This window comes from Arvicola amphibius, chromosome 2 (genome assembly GCF_903992535.2).
Source record: "Arvicola amphibius chromosome 2, mArvAmp1.2, whole genome shotgun sequence".
Lineage (NCBI taxonomy): Eukaryota > Metazoa > Chordata > Mammalia > Rodentia > Cricetidae > Arvicola > Arvicola amphibius.
The window spans coordinates 37,095,032-37,112,166 of NC_052048.2; the positions used below are offsets into that span (position 1 = coordinate 37,095,032).

The 17,135-nt window shown below is 37.8% G+C and overlaps 1 protein-coding gene across 1 annotated transcript in view; it reads right to left on the reverse strand.

Moving 5' to 3' along the window:
* Window positions 1-17,135, reverse strand: part of Grm7 (glutamate metabotropic receptor 7) — an 846,624-nt gene that overhangs the window by 365,554 nt on the left and 463,935 nt on the right. The window contains 1 exon segment of the mRNA XM_038319039.1: window positions 12,408-12,562. Coding sequence (XP_038174967.1) covers window positions 12,408-12,562 — 155 coding nt within the window.

Here is a 17,135-nt window from a genome sequence, read left to right on the forward strand (position 1 = left end):
TTAAGGAGGAAAATTATGTGATTAATTATTTGGGAGGATTGGTCACAGGATGATTTTAAAAGCTGCCAGGCTCATAAACTGAGCTTTTTAGTGGATGTATATTGTTATGAGTATATAACAGACAGGATACTCTCGAGTATATAGATAGAATTATAAGGAGACCTCATCTAGATATAAAGGTTATTAGTATTACCATTATAAGAATTCTATGAGCATTTTAAAATTTTTATCTACCTGAGTTTTTGCATACATATTTGTACGTACTATGTGTCAGCCTGATGTCGATGGAGCTGGAAAAGGGTATTGGACATGGTTGAACTGGAGTTACAGATTATTGTGAGACCCCATAGGAGTGCTAGGAACTAAACCTGGCTTATTTTCAAGAGAAATAAGAGCTCTTAACTGTTGAACCAGCATGCCAACCCTGGACTCCTACATTTTATCCTGATCATGATTTTTTTTTTTTTTTTTTTTGGTTTTTCCCTTGTCTGTCTTCTTTAGCTCTACCGTCATTCATAATATGGAATTCTGATTGCCTTCCATCTTTTCCTACCATTTTCCTTTGTGTTTGTACTAAAAGCTCACAGACAGGCCTCTATCAAGAAGATGGAAAAAAGCATTTGTTTGCAGTTTGTCAAATGGGACATTTACTGGAAAATGTAGGAGATTGTGATTTAACCCAGTAGAACCTCCCCTGCCCTGCACAAGAGTAATAAAAAAATAACAGAGATATGTATGCATTGATAATATCTTTTGGCTTGAAATGAGATGTATTAGGAGGCTTATTTGCACACTATTCACAAGCTGACAAATGATTTATCAAGGGATAGATGTATTGTAGAGTGTTGCTCAATGGAATAAATCACCTCAGTACACAAGAATGAGAATTCAGTTCCTAAATATGATGCTGAGTAAAATAAAACTCTTTTTTTCAAAGATATACATGATTGCATACAACATGATTCTATGGCATTAGCAAAAGGCAATATTCAGTTAGCATAAGATAAAGACATGATTCCACATAGCATGGATCACTGATATATGCTTGTGATCTCAGCACATAAAGGGTAAATAGGAGGTTAACATTGAATTTAAGGTCAGCCTGCAATGTATATATAGTGCATTCTAGGGCTAGTCTGAGATACATAGTATAACCTTGTCTCATGAAAGAAAACAAAATAAAAAATAATAGTATGAAAGTTCAGTGAGGGAGGCAGCATGATCTTGAAGATGGTAGGATTGGTGCTAGGGGAAAGAGTAAAGGTTTTCATGTGGTGTGAAGCAACTATATTATCTCAATTTATGCAGCAGCTTCCTTAATATATACAGATATTAAAATTTATAGGCTATCATATTTAAGATGTACACAGCCACGTCTATTCAAATTACAACTCTGGTTTTAAGAAATCAGTAGTAAAAAAAAGCCAACAGGAAACAAAACATATGGTCTGATACTTGAGTTTTTTCCTCAGATCCTACATATTCAAAGGAAAGAATGATCTACTCAGTGTCCTCTGGTCACCACATCTGATCTCTAACACATGCATGTCACAGTCTCTCTGTCTCTGTCTCTGTCTCTCTCTCTCACACACACATACACACACATTCACACTCACATACACACATGATAAAATATTATTTAAAAATTGAAGCATCGGGTGTTTGGTCAAAGTTCATCTCTATACCACATTGAATCTAGTGTGGATGGCGTCAGTGCTTGTTTTAGCCATGATAAGTAAATGAATCTCCTGGCTTTTAAATAAAATGAGGTAGTAGCTTCAGGCAAGTGTCACTAACTACATTCATTTAAGTAGCTAGTCAATCCTTGGCCTTTTTTGCTGTATTACAGACGAGCTAATCCGTTTAAGCTGAGTCATATATCTCAGAAAATACTGACTCTGATATAGAAGTTCACAGGGGAGCCAGGGTTACAATAGTGTTTGCCTGTAGTCCCAGAACTTGAGAAAGGGAAATTAAGGCATAAACTCAAGGCAAAATCATGTTCTCTACTAAGCAACAAATAGCACAGTAAAGTCAGACTTTGGAAACTCCTGAACAGTGAGTTTAGAATCACAGGAAGGGTGACTTTAACTTCAACATTCCAATTAACCTACATAACACACCTAATATCGTTAACACAGTGAGCTTGAACAACACCCATTTCTTAATTTATAAAGATTTTTTCCTCCCTTTTCTAAATGAGGAGAGATTAAAAACAATCAATTTGTGTTAAAGACCATTAAAGAAAGCCTTTTAACCTCCCAAAGTTTACAAATGGCTTTTCTCCCTGCTATCCACTTGGAGAACTTTATGCTTCTTTAAATTCTCACATATCCTCTACTTTTATGTTTGCATTTGGTTTTGATAGACTTTAATATTCACATCTTTTTGTTCAGTCTTGTCTCAAAAGAATAATCCTTATTTATTTATTATTTAAATGTGAGGTGGGGTCTCATGTAGCTCAAGCTTGCTTTGAAATCTTTGTGTCGCCAAGGATGTCCTTAAATTGTTGAGTCTACTATATCTATTTCTCATGTTCGGGGATTTCAGGTATGAGCTACCATGTCTCGTTCATTGTGATAGAGGAAAGCAATCTACTTGCTGGTCTGCATTCCCAAACATCTTGATGGCTTACAGGGAAGTTTTTCACCTCTTGGATAGACCCAATGCTATAAAAGTAAGGGTTATATTCTATACTTTCAATCTTTGTATTTTGTTTCTTTTTTTTTTTTTTTTTATTTCAGGCAATGAACTAGCCAATACTCTCCAAAATGATGCTACTGCTGTTTAGCTAATTGGACATAGTTTCCAACTGTGTTCTTAACTCTCTATGCTTTGGTTAGTAAAACTTCCAGACCTCAACAGAGAAGTTTCTCAAGTGCCATAGATGGGAAGGCACTCACAACAACCAAAGCACAGAGCATAAGTGTCAGAGATGCTCAACTACAAAAGGGACATGTATCACACTCTCCCCAAGGTTCAGGGACCATCACAGAAGAGAAGTAGAAAGACCGTAAGATCCAAGAGGTCAGGGAGGACCAGAGTGAAGCAGTGTCTTCTGGATATATCAAGAACACTGAACTCATGACATCACAGCAGCTGTTTTGCCTGCATAGAACCAAACCAGTCAACATTTGAGAAAGAAGTGGGAAATGGTTCCTAGGCCTAATAGTAAATGATGACAGTTGACTCTGCGGGGAGGCAGTCAGTTTTCTCTAAAGGTTTGGGTCGTGATCGGTCTCTCATACCGCAGAGGATGGCCCACATCCATGACTATATGGTCTGAACCAAGTAGATTCAATGGATTGTTAAACTTACTTTTTAAAAAGAGGACATAAAGTTGGGAGAGGAGGGAGAAGCAGCGGATGGATGAGGAGTTGAGGCAAAGAGATGGGAGCAAATATTTCAAAATACATTGAAGAGAATGCATGAAGAACGGATGGAATATTTACTTAAAAATCCATTGCTTTATCCACTAGAGATCACATGACCGATATCTTGAGCTGGAGAATTGATGGGTGACTATGAAACTGAAGAATTTCAATATATAGGGATATTTTTGCTTCTAGAACACCCTTATTAAGTTTGAATAGTTCTTCTTTTTACCTTCAGTTTTTGTTACTGTTACTGTTTTGTATTAAGACTGTGTTTTATTATGTAACTCAGTCTGAATTCAAATAAGCTGTCCTTCTGCCTCAACCTCCTCAGCACTAGAATTAGAATCAGTTTTAAAATTTCAACTTCATGGTCTTCCACCCAATCTCTTAATTTTAAACTTATATTTTGTCACTTTTTTACTAAAACTCTATTTGAATGAAACCAAGATGAGTATTCTCATTTTTTCCATTTAATTTATTACCTATGTTCTTAGAACTTCACTATCCCTGTGATTTTTTTCCTTTTCCTTATTTTGTTGAGATAAAGTACTCCTGTCTATCTACAGTAGACAATATTCTCTCTCTTTCCCATATATATTAATACTATAATAATTTGTAATATGTGCATTTCAAACAATGAGTAAATAAAATGTCTGCTAGTAAATTAAAGTAATTGCATAGTTCTCTTAGGCTCTCAGGCTTTTGCAACATCTGTACACACTGATATGACTCCAGATGTAAAATCAGCCTGATGTTATAGAGAATAGTGTTGCTGATTCTTGTGCACACCTGTGTAATTTTCCATGTAAAGCAGCATATTCCTCGACTTACATGATAGTTTGTGATATTAATCTTTCTTGTCAGTTTGACTGGATCTGGAATCAGCTGAGAGAGAGCAGCTGGATGGGCCTGTAGGAGCCTTTCCTGGAAGGATGAACTGAGGTTGAATACCCTCCCTTGCAGCAGATAACACCTCTCTGCAGCCCAGATAAGAGGATGTCCAAGGGAGACTTGTTGATTTTGTTCTGTTCAGTCTACCTTTGTCCCTCACTGAAATGTATCTACCCTTTTCTGTTGTTCCTGAGGTTATTGCCACCCTTAACTGCTATCAGAATTCAGTTTCTTAGGCTTTCAAATACAAAATGGAAACTAGAGACTCTCCAGGAATCTTGTGGGCTTTCTGCATAAAGCTGAAACTACTAAGGTATTCAGCCTCCGGGATTCTCAGCCTCACTAGTGTATACACAATCATTGCTGAACCAATCCAAAATTATCATTTAATATGAACTAATAGATCATTATGATGTGTATTCATTCCCTTTGTCCTCTTTCTCTAGAGAGTCTGGGCTAAGTATATTCATCTTTAAGGAGTGACATTGGAGTAGTTTTCCTGCTAAAATATTTTCTCATTTGTATTTAAAATATTTTCTTATTTGTAGTCTTCTCTGTCATGTACGATCATCATATTAGATGTGTGACTGCATCTGGTTTGTTGCATTCTATATCTCAATATTTATGTTCCTCATTTATATACATTTTGCATTTGTAACATCAATGTTTACCGAAGATTTTAATAAAAAACAGTGGCCATGTCAATGAATTTGCAGAATTTCATTGTTCTCCTATTAAATGAGGTTATAGGTCAATAACCAAACACATTGCTTAAAAATATCAGAGATCATTACAGAATAGGGAACAAAAGAGTGGAAGAGCCAGAGATGGTGGGTGATTACAAAGGAAAAGAGTGTCTGCTGCATACAAAATAGCAGTTGGACATATGTACTCGTAGTGGTTATGAGCATGCATGAGATCTCAGGGCAGACCAAACCCTAACAAGGATAGGATAGACCCACCAGCAGTCAAGCACTTGTTGGCAACTGATAGCTATCGGGAGAAGGAGAGTCAGTTTTCTTCAAGTGTGGAAACTCCTGGTAGTTTAACTATACTCCAGTGAAAGTCCATTTAATCCTGATTAAAAATCATGAGATCCTTTTTCCCCAAAGGCAGATATTTGTATGTTGAGCCCAGAGAGTGGGTGGATTCCTTGGGTATTTAACTATTTGCTTGTTTGTTTATTGTCTGTTATTTCACCTATCTCAGGTGTAAATTTTATTGGAAATAGTATCACCACTTGTAGGGGCTATTAGAAGTCAATTTGAAATGAGACTAACACTCACTTGTCAGGGCTATTGTCTATATTAGAAGCAAAATGGACACTGATTTGGGACCTATTTTGTCTATTATATGAGGATTCCCAGACCAGCCTGCTTCCAAGCAACAGGGCAATTTTGCATTTTGGAGGTAAAGAGCTGAAGGTTGTGTGAACATACTTCCCTTGGAAGATTTATTGGGGCAGGAGAGAATAGCTGCACATTTTAGTTAATAGAGCCACATACATATAAGCAAAATGAACGCATGCCTGGGCTCTTCTGAAAACACATAGAAACTGAAAATTATAGAAATAACTTTTCTCAAGAGCTAGAGGACTACTGCCAAATACTACTAAAATATGTCAGAAATGCTGGGCAGGCTGCCCATCCATAGCTGATCCTTCTGTGGCTCAGATTCTGTCACCATTAAATTGAAAAGAAGATAAATGGTATCCTTAGCTAAAAACCACCAAGGCCTCCTTCTCTGTAAATGGAGAATAAATACAGAAGGACAAGTGGGGCTCAGAAGCTGATATTATAGAGGCAGGCATGTTGATCCAAAAGAGGTTTGGATGTTGATGGATACATTATGCATGGCTTGGGAGATGGTTCCATGAGGTGGGTAAAGAACCTCCATACAAGCACAAGGACCTGAGGTTAGACCTCCAACACCCCAGTGAAAGTCAAAAGTGACAGAGGCATGTGCCTCTGATCTCAACACTTCCTGGAGTTCTCTGGCTAATCAGCACAGCTGAAACTAAAAACTCCAGCTTTAGCAAGAGCCCTCTTTCAAAAAATAAGGTAAAGAAGAGATTTAAGGAGAAGACATTCACAGAGTTCCATGCCCTATATATATGCGTTGAGTGTGTGCACGCGTGCGCACACACACACACACACACACACACACACATCATCATCATCATCATCATCATCAGCAGCAGCAGCAGCAGCAGCAGCCAAAGGCTCAGATGTTGGGAAAACGCATTGAAAATATGATTCTAAAAGGTATAAACATGTAGTTCGTGAATGGAGATAGAGGAGGAGTGGATGGGGATAGGGTAGATGGAAAAGGAAGGAACCAGAGGAGAGGAGGAAGGGAAACTAGTTGGTATGTAAATTATGAAAAAAATGTTATTTAAATAAAAAGGTAAACATGTGGGTGATTAATTCACTTCTTTGCAACTTCACATATACCTTAGTCAAATATACTGGGGTATATATGAATGCTTTCAAGATATTCTTGCACAATATAATCTGGTATGGAGAATTTACCAAGAATGGGGCTGGTATCAGGGACCAAACAAACACGTATAAGAGGCTAGAAAGTGAAATCCTTATTTGTCTTTTTAAAATGTGTTCCACTTGTCTTTTGCATTTAGATCCTTCATTACTGTAGTCAAGTTCAGCAGTGGAGCTGAATTCACCCCCCACTACACACTTTCTTAGGAATAGCATTTTGAACACATATCCTCAATTTATTGTTCCATCTGCTGTGAAGACGAAGCAGTTTAGCTCTTTTTGTGTGAGAATGCACAATGAAAGTATCCATAGATAGAAGCTGTGGTGCTTTCCTCAAGGCACAGTGAAAATCTTCACATTTCTTTGGAGGAAGGCATGGGGATTTTTAGAAACTACAACTGTTCCTTCATGTTGGAATGTCATATCTAGTAATGTTTTCTTTGTTATATTGTCTTGAGGCATCTTTTTTTTTTGCATGTGTATCTGTGGGCGGTGTGCATGCTTACAAGCTGGGGTTGGGTATACATGCACAAGTAGTATGTGTGGAGTCCTGAAGACACTCTTTTTTTAATTATTGAATCAGGACTTCTCAATGAATCTTCAGCACCTTGCCCTAGAACCTCCCAAATTCTGAGATTACAAGATATGGCCATACGTATCTACCCTTTATGGGGTTCTAAACTCTGGTTGTCACACCTGTGTGACAAGTGTTTTATCCATTGAGCAATCTCCCCAGCCCCTATAAGGTTTTAGTTGATATTTTCCTTTTGGTTTTAAGAAGTTCATAAGGCTTTTGGTCTGACATAATAAATTTTTATATCCCTCCATATATACAAAATAAAATTTTCTTTCCAGTAGTTAAAGAACCCTATTAATAATTAGTAATTTTTTAAAATATAATGCCCATATGGTTTGTAGCCATGAAATATAGACATCATATCTATGTGACGTCTAGTGTTTAGTAAGAGAGAACCCAACTAAGGCTCTGGAATCTCTTACATCTCCTCACCCCAGAGCCCACACCCCATTCACTGTTCCACAAAGTCACATTGTGAGTGTTCTAGCCCACCCTGTTCACCACTGACTTCATTCTCTGATGCCACTCTCAATTTTAACATCTAACACAATCTCTTTTGTAGACAGGACATTTTATGAAGTAACCCCAACTTTCCTTTCAGCCATACTTTATGCCAGCCCCTTATGTAGCCTGCGATTCCTCATCCACAAAGACAGATAATAATTTAAAATTTTATTAAATCCTCACAATTCCCAGGGAAAGAGCTACACACTAGAGGTCCAAAGGTACCTATTAGATACTATTAGTCAGGGACAAGTAAACTTGAAAGGTTCTAGAGATGGTGTACAGGTAAGTTTCCTCACTATATGAAGGTCTGAATTTCATCATAGCAGGGAAGGCATGTTAGGAGAACCATGGTTACAACATATCCAGAGTTAGGAAGCAAGGAAAGATGTTTGCTGTTTCTCAGCTTCCTTCTTTCCTTATTTTTAAATACATGTTGGGACCCCAGCTATAGGGTAGATGGAGCTACCCATAGTCAGCACCCTTTAAACAAACCTATAAAAATCCCTCACAGACATATACAGAGGTGTGTTACCACTGTGATTTGAAATCTATGCAAGTTGACAGTCAAGACCAACCACCACAGCAAAACAACTCTGACTTCATCAGGTGTAATAATAACCAAAGACAGTGCTGTCATTTGTGTCTTCAGTGTTCCCCCATCTTAGCCTCCTTCCTATTGCCATCCTGAGGCACCATATGACCAAGGAAACCTTTAGAAAAAAGAGTTTAGGTGAGGCTTACAGTCAGAGGGTGAGTCCATGACCACCATGATGGGAAACATGACAGCAGGCAGGCAGGTATGGTGCTGGAGCAGTAGCTGAGAGCTTACATCATGATTCACAGGTAGAAGACAGAGAGCCAAATGGTAAAGGCCTGGGGTTTTGAAACCTCAAAACATACTTCTAATGACAAACAGTTTCCCACAAGGTCATACTTCCTAAACATTTCCACCAACTGGGGACAAGTATTTATATGAGCTCCAGGGGAAGCATTTCCATTTAAACAACCAAACCCCTAAAGGCCTAGATAGTAAATCTTTGGTCCTCAGGGGTGATACTCTTGAAAGTGACAAAAATAAACAAAAGAACCTTTAATAAGTAATGCCTACTGGGAGGCTTGAAGGTCACTGTAAGTGTGCACACAAGAAAACTTTAGGACACCAGGAACCCCTATATTTCATTTGCCTACCAGCAAGTGCTTTTGTTCGTTTGGCTTTGGTTTTTGCCAAATCCTTCCACCATAGTGTTCTCATCCCAAACCTTGAAGAAAAGGAATAACCAAGCCCTGACTAAAACCTCCAAACCCATAAAATGGAACAAACCCACTTCCTATGTTACTTCAGGTATTTCTTACAGAAAAGGAGAAGCAATGAGTATAGCGAGTTTCCATGCCAAATTAACATTCAAGGAAATACCTAAGGGTCTATAGAAGTTAGTCAACCAAACAGTGTGATTATGACTAGACTCTGAGGGAGCAGATAGTCCTCCTAATGTCTTGTAAACAGGAAAATGCTGGCAGCATATGATGAGTTCAAGAAGGTGCAAGTATAGAATTGCTTCAGTATTCATTAGGCAACTGTTTTGCTACGTCTTCCCCTTTACTCTTCAACCCACATTTCTTACTCCTCACTGTCCACCCAGTTGGCTCTCAGGCATCACTTACTGTACAATTTCATGTAAGAAATCCCCTCAAGCTCTTTACCATAACTATAGGATAATGTCTACTCGACCTGTTTCTCCTGCTTCCCCAGGGCACGAAGCTGTGTTCATAGTATGCTCACATTAGCTTCTTTCTACTACTTCACCCAAGTCTAGAGGCTTTGAAAAAGGATATGAGACTCCCCATCTTCTGTTTATTTGACTTGCAACATAGAACAAATGCACACATTTTGTGTAAAAAAAAAAGGAGAGACAATTAAAAATCACATTCGTTATTATTGCAGCCTATTGTATGAGGCTGCTTGTTCATTTTCCCGGCCAAACAAAATAGTCACACAGAAACCATATTATTTGCTATACTATTTGGCCATTATCTTAAGTGTATTTCTGACTAACTCATATCTTATCTTACCCCATCTTCATTAATCTGTGTATGCCATGAGGCTGTGGCTTACCAGGTAAAGTTCTGGTGGCTGTAGGAAGAGACATCTTCCTAATTCAGTGGTAGAAAAAAAAGTCACACCATTTTTTAAATGGCTGCTTCCTGGGCCGTGCTTTCAGTACAAACTCTGATGAGGTCCAGCTATGGAGCATTTAAGTGGCTTTTGTGAACAGAGTGCTACAACTTGCTTAATGGCAACATAGACCCTCTGTGTGCCTGAAAATGGAGCAATGTGCATGGCTCTCAGAAGCAGCAAACATGTATCCACCATGTTGGACTGTGTAAAACAAGCAGGCAGGACTGTGGAGTTGGTCGTAGCCATGCCCACTTAACATTAAAAAAAGTGCTCCTGGTCAAAAGATAATTACAGATATGTGATAAAGACAAATTCATATGGAAAAGAGCCATTTGGGCAAGAAACTGCTCTTGTCTGGACTGCTTGATGCTATGCTGTATGAACTGGACATGCAGGATCCACAGAGAAATGACTGCTAAACTTGCCTAAAGGTGAGATCGTTCTTCAGGGTTCCTGCTTCACCAAAGAGTCTGCAAGACACATTCTGCAGGATACAGAAGAAAGTGACTGACAAACTGCCAATATAGGCAGAACTGTCTTTGAAATTTCCTGCTCTGTGTAAAAGTCTGCTGGATACTATGGGCTTGAAGGCTGAATATGGATGCCCCAATGGTACAGAAGAACTTTGGGTGACTATCCAGGAATCAACATATCTCTGTCATTTCTAGAGATTTAGAAGTTGCTTACAGTGTACTTCCTGCTTACTTAGGTTATAGTATATCCTTCTGGAGTCTTTGATGTAGTTGAAGAATAGATAGTTATAATTATAATTTTCCTTCTATATGGTAAAAGTTAAAAGAGATATATAATTTTTCTATGTTAAAGCTCTGATAAAAGATTTTCTAAATGTACAGGAATAAAGTAGATATAAATATTATAACTGTAATTCTTGTTTAATACTAGTTTTGTTATATGTAATTTACTATGTTAAAGTTAAGAACCTTTCTTTTTATTTAACCAGAAAAGGGGAGGTGATGTGGGATTATCCCTCTGTATTCTATGAATACTATTTGTTAATAAAGGACTGCATTGGACCTATAGCAGGGCAGAACTTAGCTAGGCAAGGAAACTAAACTGAATTCTGGGAGAAGGAAAGGAGAGCACAGTTAGGGAGAAGCCATGTAACCACGCTGGATACAGAAGCTGGAACTTTACCCAGTAAGTGACAGCCTTGTAGTGGTACACAGATTAATTGAGATGGGTTAATTTAAGATATGGGTTAGCCAGAAATATGCTTAAGATATTGGCCAAACAGCATTGCAAATAATAAGATTTCTGTGTGATTATTTGGGGCTGAGCAGCCAGGAACTAACTAACGACCTCCTATAACAGCAGCCCATCTGTAAATTCAGTGACCTGTTTTGTTAGAAATGTATTCAGCCCTGGGTATGTATTAGAGGGATAAATTAATTCAAAATTTCCCAAAGAAAAACACAGAAGTGACTCATGGGATTGTGACAGATAAAAGAGCAATCTGATTTGTTTCAGAAAATCTACCCAGACCCTGTAGTCTTCTGGAGAGAATAATTAATTTTATTGGAACAGAGAGAAAATATAAAGAAGTGCAAATATTTGGTTTTGTTGAGTAAGAGGATGGGGTTCTTTGTGATGTGCAAATAATACTTGAGGAAATCTTTGAAGACATGATTCACCAAAAAGGAAACAAAAAGCAGGCTATCAGCAGAAGAGTTCATTTTTCTTCAGATAGTGTTTCCATTTAGACAGACCCTTTCTTTGCACATTAAAGAAAGAATTAATTGTAACCAATATATTCAATTGGAGTGTGGGAACAACAATTAATATCTTTTCCTACTAATGCCCCCAAAATGAAATTTTTAATATCAAAGAAGATAAAATAGAAAAGGGAGGTGTCAGCAATATTGGAAAGCAAGGGAATAGTGAGCCGAGCAGGCAACACTGGTGTCTGCATAATGTTACATTCGTATGCTCACAGCCTCTGGAGGGATCACAAGAGGTAACAGAACTGTCCTCATGATTGTCGTGCTAAAAAGCAAAGGATAAATTACAAAGGGAAAATATTCTCACTAAAAATGCAGTGTTGTTGCACACACACTTGGATGTGTTATTGTTTCAGTTCTTAGTAATGGTGATGATCTCTTCTCAGAAAGCTCTTCAGAGTGAGAAAAGAATCTATGCTAATTGCAACATTACCATGAAATAATATAATCTCTATAAAAGAGGGTTGTCAGCAAAGGGAACAGACCAGGTGTACAGCTTCATTTGCACCCCATCACTCCTCTCTGGAAAACACACGTTATAAATCCTGCACAAACATGAAAATACCAAAAGACCTCAGTTTGGGTCACCTAGCAGCATGTAACCCCTCTCTTTATGCACTCCACTGCTGACAAAGGACATACCTTCCACTGTTGCTCTCTTAGGCTGGATGGTGATGGCTCCTTCTGCAATATCTTCATGCTGATGCAGTGGGTTGATTTTGGATCCCCAGCTGTCTGACCCCACCCAGAGAAAATGGCCCACTTGGTCAGCTCTTTTGGCTGCTGCAAGGATCTGCCTATGGAAGGAAACACAAGAGAGCATATAGGTGTAAAACCTGAACATGAACATCTTTAAGCTTAAGTACAGACAAAAGAAGATCTCTAGTCTCAGAACATAAGCAAGCAATAGCAAAGGACTATGACGAGGATTTGTATATAGCATATGTAAAGAAATTCATAAATTTGTCAAAGCCCTTTGAATAAGACAAATGAAATATGTTAGAAGTCAAAGGTAAAAGAAGAGATAAACATATAATAAACTAAAGATACATATTCACACTATTAGAAATTGTGAAAGCCCAACTTAGAAAAAGATGATAAATGCCTTTCTCATAATGGCCAAATAAATTGTTTTACTTCATTTTGTGACATTGGGCTTCAGGTGGAGAGGGGAGATAGTGGTAAATATCATTTCCAGAAAGTACTATGTCTATATAAATCATAGAACTGCAGTCATTTTTAAAATAAACAGAATTCTACTTTCAACATGAAAGTTCATTTTCCATGTTTAGATGAGAAAAGTTTGCAAATATCAAAGGCAGCAAGAGAAAAAATAAGAAAAGGAAAAAGTGATATTAGAAAGGTTTCATACTGAAATTTGGAAAAGAGGTGAAAATGAGAGACACGTGCACATGTACACATATATCAATATACATAAATACACGTGCATACATACACATAAAACTATAGCCACATATAACACACACAGAGAAAGAGAAAGAACAACGAGAGAGAGAGAGAAGAGAGAGAGAGAGAGAGAGAGAGAGAGAGAGAGAGAGAGAGAGAGAGAGAGAGAGAGAGAGAGAGAGAGAAATATATCATCACTCTGGATTTTCAATTTTCAGGTATCACATAGGTTCAGCAATAAATCAATAAGAATGTCTTTAAAGACAACACAAGAGACAGTGAAAACTCTGATCACATTTTCTTTCTCCTGGACCAAAAAAATGAACTGGGAATTTTCTAATAAAATAATAAGAAATTGTTCCATCATAGTGTGATTATCCAAGAAACAAAAGGCCAAGGAGAAATTACTGTGTGTAGCAAGGAAGGAATGGGAGAGAATGAGTATACCCATGTATTATGTACTGAGAGGTGAGGCTATTTAAAGTGAATAACATAGCCAGGCAGTGGCGGTACATGCCTTTAATCCAAGTACTTGGGAGGCAGAGACAGGTGGATCTTTGTCATTTTGATGCTAGTTTGGTCTACAAGAGATAGTTCCAGGACAGCTAGGACTGTTACACAGAGAAAACCTTTGTCAAAAAACAAAAAGAAAATGAAATTTACTTAAAAGACAAAGGGCAAAAGAAAAAATATTCTGTTTTTTTTTTTTAATCTGCCACTTTCAAAAAGACATTAAGGAAGCCCTTAATACAACAGCCAATTATATACCTATTGTGACTTGGATTGATTGATAGACCTATGTCTACAGTAAGCTAGTGCCTACCCCAAAGGTACAGAATACCCCAGTGAAAAGACATAAAGTAACATGGAAAGGACACCAGCCAGCATGGATTAGGGGAGAGATAATACAGGAGAAAGTACAAAATAACACTTAGTTAAGGTGTATAAAGATAAGCAACAGCAAGATATGGGCAAAACTAAGACATAGATAAGAAAATGTATATTGAAAATAAAATAATTAAAAGTAGCAGCTACTTCAAGACAATAAGTGAAGAATAAGATTAAATGTTATAAAATAAGAATTTAAAAATAACTGTGAAGAATTTTGATGGGACCTTGATGGGGATTGCATTGAATCTATAGATTGCTTTTGGTAGAATTGCCATTTTTACTATGTTGATCCTCCCAATCCAAAGCAAGGGAGATCCTTCCATTTTCTGGTATCCTCTTCAATTTCTTTCTTCAAAGACTTAAAGTTCTTGTCAAATAGATCTTTCACTTCCTTGGTTAGAGTTACCTCAAGATATTTTACGCTATTTGTAGCTATCGTAAAAGGTGATGCTTCTCTGATTTCCCTCTCTGCTTCTTTGTCCTTTGTGTATAAGAGGCAACTGATTTTTTGGAGTTGATCTTGTGTCCTGCCATGGTACTGAAGGAGTTTATCAGCTGTAGGAGTTCTTTGGTGGAGTTTTTTTGGGTCACTTATGTACACTATCATATCATCTGTAAATAACGAAAGTTTAACTTCTTCTTTTCCAAATCGAATCCCCTTGATTCCCTTATGTTGTCTTATTGCTATTGCTAGAACTTCAAGCACTATATTGAAGAGATAAGGAGAGAGTGGACAGCCTTGTCGTGTTCCTGAATTTAGTGGGATGGCCTTGAGTTTCTCTCCATTTAATTTGATGTTAGCTGTCGGCTTGCTGTAAATAGCCTTTATTATACTTAGGAATGACCCTTGTATCCTAATCTCTCCAAGACCTTTATCATAAAGGGGTGCTGAATTTTGTCAAATGCTTTGTCAGCATCTAATGAGATGATCATATGTTTTTTTTTTCCTTCAGTTTATTTATATGATGGATTACATTGACAGATTTTCATATGTTGAACCAGCCCTGTATCTCTGGGATGAAGCCTACTTGATTGTAGTGGATAATTTTTCTAATGTGTTCTTGGATTCTGTTTGCCAGTATTTTATTGAGAATTTTTGTGTCAATGTTTATGAGTGAGATTGGCCTGTAATTCTCTTTCTTGGTTGAGTCTTTGTGTGGTTTAGGTATCAGGGTAACTGTTGTCGGGAGCCTTCTCAGCTTGGTTGATCACCTTCCTGGACCTGGGGGGAGTTGGGAGGACCTTGGTCTTAACACAGAGTAGGGAACCCTGATGGCTCCTTGGCCTGGAGAGGGAGGGAGGTGGGTATGGGTGGAAGGGAGGGGAGGGAGAGGGAGGAGAAGGGAGGAGATGGAAATTTTTAAATATAAAAAATAAACCATGAAAAAAGGAATTTAAATATAAGTATAAGACTGCATACAGTGAATATTTCCTAAACAAACGTATAGAAAAAATAAGATTATTTCAAACAGTGGCTTTACTATTGCCCAATAAGACATTTCAAGAAATAATTTTGTAATTTATTAATTATTTACCAAGCAATTGATAAATCAATTGATAAATTGAGAGGCTGAATTTGTAAATTAAAAATCTAAAATGTTATAAAAATAGAGAAATGAAACGTCACAAAAGTACTAACATTGTAAATAATGAAAATATCTCATAAAACTGAGAGAAACTCAGAAAAAATAGATGAATTTCTTAAGAGAAAAGGGGGAACAAAATATGAGAATGATAATACAATAACAAAAAGTCTGAGAAAATGTTTTGATTCAGATTTATGATACTTAACACACAATGAATCCCAGTGCAAAAAGAATTTTCATATGTGCTCAGTCGTACTTGCTCTTTTTTCCACTGTAAAGTTAGACTGTAGTATGCCATACAAATCAATAATTTCCCAACTCATAAGTAATCAACACTATTTACTAAATCATTTCTGGGAAAATATTGTTTTAAAATTGTTGAGACATAATGTCAACATACCAACTATTAATTGTGGAGTCAGAATAAAAGTTTTGGGCATCAAATACAGAAAGCAGTTTTTTTTATGGTTTATTTTTTTATATTTAAAAATTTCCATCTCCTCCCCTCCTCTTCCCCTTCCCTCCCCTCCTTCTCCCCCTTCCCTCCCCTCCTTCTCCCCTTCCCTCCCCTCCCCTCCACCCATACCACCCCTCCCTCCCTCTCAAGGCCAAGGAGCCATCAGGTTTCCCCACTCTATGCTAAGACCAAGGTCCTCCCAACTCCCCCCAGGTCCAGGAAGGTGATCGACCAAGCTGAGAAGGCTCCCACAGAACCCGTCCATGCAGAAGAATCAGAGCCCAGCGCCATTGTTCTTTGCTTCTCAGTTAGCCCCCACTGTTGGCCACATTCAGAGAGATGGGTTTGGTTGCATGATCCATCAGTCCCATTCCAACTGGAGTTGGTGATCTCCCATTAGTTCTGTTCCACACCGTCTCCATGAGTGAATGCACCCCTCACGTTCCTGGCTTTCTTTCTCATGTTCTCTCTCTTTCTGCTCCTCATCAGGACCTTGGGAGCTCAGTCCAGTTCAGAAAGCAGTTTTTAATAGAAATTATATATTCATTTTTACTATGTGTATACTTTAATGAGTTTAAGTGTACTACATGCTTGCAGATGCCCTCAGAGGCCAGAAGAATGTGTCAGATCTCCTGGAGCTGCAGTTACAGGCAGTTGTGAGCTGTGTGATGTGTACACCAGGGCCTCTGCAAGAGCAACAACAGCTCTTAAACACTGAGACATCTCTCCAGCCCTGAAATATATATTCCTATAGATTATTCTTTAAAATAAGTTATTCAAGAATATGATCCAACAATGTGAAGGAAAAAAGCAGAAAAAATATTTTGGGAAGAAGAAGGTAAGGTCAGGGAAGGTGAGAGAAAACGGCGGCGAATTGTTAGCAACATAGTGGCTGGCTCCAGATTGGGAATGAATGATGGAGTTCTCAGGAGAGTGTGTCCAAAAACATCCAAGACTGAGAATATTGATTTATGAACCTGGAGGAAAAGAGATGCAACTGTAATGACAGCAATAACAGGAAAATACTAA